Source organism: Gossypium hirsutum, chromosome A04, assembly GCF_007990345.1.
Source record: "Gossypium hirsutum isolate 1008001.06 chromosome A04, Gossypium_hirsutum_v2.1, whole genome shotgun sequence".
NCBI lineage: Eukaryota > Viridiplantae > Streptophyta > Magnoliopsida > Malvales > Malvaceae > Gossypium > Gossypium hirsutum.
In genome coordinates, this window is record NC_053427.1 from 13,243,036 (window position 1) to 13,249,370 (window position 6,335).

At 30.7% G+C, this 6,335-nt stretch overlaps 1 protein-coding gene across 1 annotated transcript; it reads right to left on the reverse strand.

Moving 5' to 3' along the window:
* Window positions 1-1,442: 1,442 nt before the first annotated feature.
* LOC107948441 (cytochrome P450 71D10) lies at window positions 1,443-3,299 on the reverse strand. The gene is made up of 2 exons (XM_016882985.2): window positions 2,357-3,299; window positions 1,443-2,267 (listed from the first exon to the last, which is right to left on the reverse strand). Exons 1-2 carry the CDS (start codon window positions 3,255-3,257, stop codon window positions 1,642-1,644), a joined length of 1,527 nt encoding a protein of 508 aa, XP_016738474.1. The 5' UTR covers window positions 3,258-3,299; the 3' UTR covers window positions 1,443-1,641.
* Between the last annotated feature and the right edge of the window lie 3,036 nt (window positions 3,300-6,335).

A 6,335-nucleotide genomic window follows, 5' to 3' on the forward strand; every position in this document is an offset into this window, starting at 1 on the left:
AAGATAATTGAAAAAACTAAGCAAGCAAATAAGTTAACCCGTATATAAAAGATTAATAAATAAATTATGAGGTGATGAAAGTTAATAAAAATTTTGATTAAAGTGGATAAATTTTATTACGATGGGTGACAGTGGTTACAAGGACCCAAAATTATTTTTTAAAATTTAACTCGAACAAATAAATTCGATTCGATTCGATTCAAATTCCATCTCACTCGACTCGATTCGAGAAAATTTCAAATCAAATTAGGATGATAAAATATGATTTGTCAACTCGATTAACTCGAAATTTTTTCATTCGATTCGATTTGATTCGATCGAACGCTCACCCCTATTTCCAACGAAAGACAAGACTTGTTTATTTTTTATTTTTTATATACCATACTTGTAAACCCTAACTCTAGAGTTTAAAATTTTATTTGATAATGTATCAAATATTTTTTCTTAAGAGTAAGTTTTTAATCGGATAGAATGAAAAATTTTTGAGTTAACGAGTCATATTTTATCATTCTAACTCGATTTGAATTTTTTTCAAATTGAATAAAATTATTCGAGTTAACTTAAAAAATTAAACATGTCAAATTAAAATTTTATTATAGTATAACTTATTAAAATAATCTGTGAGGCAACTAAGGCTATCTAGATGAGACCTATGGGAAGATCTAACTCGGCATTGATAAGGAGAGTTCTCCAATTGCTGTCACAGTTTGAGCATTGGAGTATTTCACATATTCCTAGAGAAGACAATCAAGAGATCGATAACCTGATTAAACTGGCACATGAGGGAAACAACGGATTGCGAATTTTTGAAGTGTCCCTATTTAGGGGATTCAACTAGATTATGTAATTTGTGCTTATTTTCTTTTCTGTCACCAAAAAAAATAATCAACTTTGTAGGTTAGTTAGCCTTTAATTTAGCAATTTTATAATAAAATTTTTTATTAAATTCCGCCAGTTAACTAGATTATAGGAAACACCAACCTCTTAACATATAACTACTGCAAATAAGAATACTGTGAAATTGAAATCAATAACAACATTGAAATCATCAAATTGTTCAACATTGAATCTGTGAGGCAGCTAAGGTTATCTAAACGAGACTTATGGAAGGATCTAACTCGGCATTGATAAGGAGAATTCCCCGATTGCTATCACAGTTTAAGTATTGGAGCATTTCATATATTCTTAGAGAAGATAATCAAGAGACCGATAGCCTGATTAAACTAGCACATGGAAAAAGCCATGAATTGCAAATTTTTGAAGTGTCCCTATTTGGAGGATTGAACTAGATTATGTAATCTGTACTTCTTTTCTTTTTATCAACTTTATATGTAAGTTAGCCTTTAATTTAGCAATTTTATAATAATTTTTATTAAATTCCGCGACCTAACCACATTATAGGAAACACCAACCTATTAACTTACAACTACTGGAAATAAGAATAGTGAGAAATTGAAATCAATAACATTGAAATCATCAAATTGTTCAACGATGCAGAAAACAAAGTCCCAAATCACATCCAGCTCTTAGAGAAAAATATACACATGACACAATGTGAACATAAAAAGAGTTACAAACACCACACAAATATACAAATACATATTGCAAGCTCATAGAATAATGCAGCATAAAGGTGTGCTTCTAGGCAATTGTAATGGAAGCATGGTAAGGACTCGGAACTAGGACAAGATCATTTTCCCTCTTCATAGATACACCGAACTTCTCAGTCATGTCCAAATCTTCTTGCTTCATTCCTCCCGGCAATTTCCAATCAAAATGGAACAACAGTTGGGCAAGTGGCAGCTCTACATTTGGCTGTGCGAATAATATGCCTGGACATATCCTCCTTCCTGCCCCAAATGGGATGAACTCGAAATTTGTCCCCATGAAATCTACTGAACTGTTTACAAACCTTTCAGGCTCAAACTTTTCAGGCTCAACCCAATAATTCGGATCTCTCCCGATTGCCCATGCATTCACAATGACTCTGGTCTTTGCAGGTATTTCAAATCCATTAACCACACAATTCTTGCTACTTTCTCTTGGAATCAATAAAGGTACAACAGGGTGCAGTCTTAAGGTTTCTTTTATAACACACTTGAGATATTTAAGTTGATGAACGCCTGTTTCATCCACATTTCCTTTGCCTTCAAACACTTGCCTTACCTCTGCTTGTGCTTTTGTCATAACTCTTGGGTTTTTAATCATTTCCGACATTGCCCATTCTACGGCTGTTGCTGATGTCTCACTTCCGGCACTGAAAACGTCTTAAAACAATGTAATAAATAACATTATGGCCATTAACATTTGTGAACAACTACCAAATTCCAAGTCAATGTGGTTAAAGGAAATCGACTTACAAAGAGGATAGCTTTGATGTTGTTGTCAGTTAAGGGAAATTCGCCATCCTCCTGAAGCCTTAAAAGAAGATCAACCAAATCTTCCCGGTATTCATCTTCACTTCTGCCTTTTGCTCTACTTTCTTTGTGATCATTAACTATGTTCCCAACTATCCTGTCAGTTTCTCCATGAATCTTTTCAACTCTATGCTTTAGACCAGAAACAACATCCAAGAATTTAAGTGAAGGAAAAAATTCGGAAACAAAAAAACCCGAGTTCACCTTGCTTTCCTCAGCAACAACTGATATGAAAGCTTCTTGGTCTTTGCATTTCTTGCCAAAGGCTGCCCTCGCTGTTATTGCATAACTCATTGAAAAAACTTTCTCGGTCAGATTCACAGCCAACCCTTCATTTGATTTTATGGTTTCGACAAGATTCAACACTTCCTCTTCTCTTATGGATCGGAAGGAAGCGACCCGAGCTGCACTCAGAAGCTCCGATGTGCAAATTTTCCTCAGATTTCTCCAATAGGTTCCATATGGTGCAAAGACAATATCAGTGCACTCATAAGTTGTTATCTTGGCCACAACGAGAAAAGGCCTATTAGCAAAGACGATATCATGTGTTTTCATAATCTCTTTAGCCATTTCTGGAGAAGAAACGACCACGGTGGAAACTTGACCGAGTTGCAGATGCATGAAGTCACCATGTTTCGTAGCCAAGTCACGTAAGGTGCGATGGGGTAGACCAGAAGCGGCGAGCTGGTGCAGATTTCCTATCAATGGTAATTTCCATGGCCCTGGAATCAACTTTTGAGTTAAATTCTTAGCTTTTGATTTCCTTACACTTGTGATTACCATAAACAAAACCAGGAGGAAGCTGATGAGGAGCTGGAATAAGGATATCTGGAACTCCATTATAGGTAACAGCTTAAAGAAGCCGAGTTTCCAAAGAAAGAAACTGAAAGAAGTGATTTTTCTTTTCTTTTCTTAATGAACCTAAACTTTAATAACTTTGCTCGGCTACTAATACAATTAAATAATTATTTATGAATAAGATAAGAATTAATAGCGGGATTTCACACTAAACCACCGACAACAATAACTGCTCTCTCACCTTTTTTGTTCAAATTTTTAATTTTTTTTTAAAATTTTAAATTTAATTATAACTTCACTCTCAACTTTTAACCGCTATTCTCGTAACCTAAATTTCTTTGAGTATGAACTTGAATAAATCGAATCAAACACATAACTAAAAACAATTTAATCACTTTAAGTCAAATAGAAATTGATAGAAATTGTTATTGGCAAAAAATAAAATTTATTCTTAAAAAATAAATTCTCTTTTTTTTTTACAGAATAATAATATATGAAACTTATGTTAAAAGTGGGTAAATAGCTCTACTAGTTAGAATAACACAAATAATATTTATATATATTTCTAAGATTTTTAAGTCTCTTTTGTAGTATTTATTAAACTTTTAACTCTGCATTTTATAATTTAATCCAATCTAATATTTATTTTTTATTTATCAAAATAAATATAATTTATTTAATTTATTCAATTAATCAAATTAATTTTCAATAGTCTAATTTTAATTTTATTAAACTCGTGACAACTTTACCATGGGTTGCACTACCTTCACACGCTCACAATGTTGTATTTATTTCCTTTTGCATTTCATAAAATGGACAATTTTCAATTTTAGTCCCTTTGTTATAGTTAAATTTAAAATTTAATCTTTATATTTTAATTCTAAGTTGCTCTCTATATTTTTATAATATCATTAATTAGTTTAAATAGTTAATATCGTTAACTTTTCAATTAAATTATTATATTGTTATAAATAATTTAAAAGTGGATTTCTAAATTCAAAAAGTAGAGGGATTAAACTCTTGAAAATAAAAAGTAGGAGGATTAAATTTTAAAACATGAAGTATAGAAACTTAGAGTCATAATTGTTTGAACAGGATCAGACTGGCTGAAATATTAGTTCGAAGAAGACATCAGACCAATTTACCTATAAATTGATAGAATAAAAATCTATTGAATCAATTATTTTTAATGATTTAATTAATTAAACTATAAAACCAGTAACGTGATCGATTATCGATCAGATTATAAAACTCAAAGCGTAAAACAACCATAGTAGTGAATAATAATAAGACGAGCATTTGCATGATTTCAAGTTATGAGCAAACTTATTATTAAATCATTTGCTGCACTGGACAACCACGCTTGATGGCATCATCGCATTATCTTATACATTTTTTGATGTTTTCAAGAGTATCCAATCTTAAACTCACTCCTTTTCTCTGGCAGTACATTAATTTCAGATCTTGGCAGACACTGAATTATATATTTATATACATATTATATTTTTATTGAAGTTCATCTAAAGTCAGAAAATATAATTTTTTTATTTTAATAGTTTATAATTTTATAATTTTTAAAAAATAAAAATTATTTTAGGGTTAAAAAAATCTACTATTACTAATTTAAAATTTTATAAATTATAAAGGAATTTAAACAGAAAATTTTTCATTATTCAGATGACATTAATATTTCCCTCTTTTCTGTTTTCTCCTAATAACCTGTTTTCTCAACAAATAAAATTTTATTAATAAAGGTGCAAAGCACCAAAGAAAAGTACAAAACTCCAAAAATTAATAACAGAATCAACCACTAAATAAAGGAACATGATTACAGAAAAGGAATACAATAAAATAAAACCTAAGGAAAGACGCTCTGGGTGCCTTGGATCCCTCAGTCTCTCACTTGTAGTCCTACTCAAATCATAATCTCTTTAGAATCTTCATGAAACAACTCAACTTCATATTTTTAATAATTTTTAATACAACTCTTTCGCTTTTTGCCTCTATTGAATTCCGCAATAGAGCTTGAGCTTAAATGTAATTGGTTGAGTAAAAAAGTGAAAAAATGAAAGGATATATTGATTTGAACTCTTTTTACATCATGAGTATTTATACATACCATTTTAAATATAATTAACTCAAACTAACTAACACAATTGCCTATGCTGAGTCATTCACTAACATTCACTTATCAGGAATCTCCTTTACTCGCAATTGGTCTCATTTTGTTGAGTTCAAAATTGATATTTGTAAGCAAAAAATTAGCAGTTTTAAGATTAGTTTCAACTGTTTTAAGAATTGGAAAAGAACAAGGCAAAAAAAACGATCAACATGGAATGTGTTTATACAGTTTGTTTTCCCCATATCTACAGGGACTTGCCCAAAGAGAATATTCACTGTGTTAGCACATTATACAACAAATGATTTCAACCTCTAACACACACCAGATTAGACTTTTCTTTTTTGTACTTAAGATCCAAACAACTCTCCTCTAAGTTTTCCCCCTGAAAAATGATGTTAATCAAATCACATGATTATTCACTCAAAATGTACTCAAAAGAAACGTTCCTCAATAAACAAAATAAAGTGCTCTTAATTTAGTGTATAACTTATACAAGTCTCCACAATATATAAGTAATTTAGATATGCTAGTATACCATATCAATTACAATCAATCTCCCCTTGAAACTAGCATGATAATATGCGTAAGTAATACCTTCAAAATGGCTCAAGATAAGTCTTGAATCTTTAGTATATACTTTCAAGTTCTACCTAATTCGATCCAATCCATCAAACTTGAGAAGTTGATTCCTTTTATCCAAAATATGTTGCTATTTGTAATTTAAATATTAAGGATGTACTAATTGACATCCAAAGTATCAACAAGAGTCATAGTGTTAAAATTTGTTAATTTAAAGATGGTTTTATAAGTTAATACTTTTATTTAGCAATTTATTATATATTTTGACTTTATATTTCAGTACTCAATTCTGATCTACAATTCTTTTGTTCAATTCCACGACTTAACCACGTTAAAGGCAAAAAAGGAGAAATAAATTATAGGGTGGTAATGGAGAGGAGGAAAGACCAACCGATTAACATAGAACTGTTGAAAACACG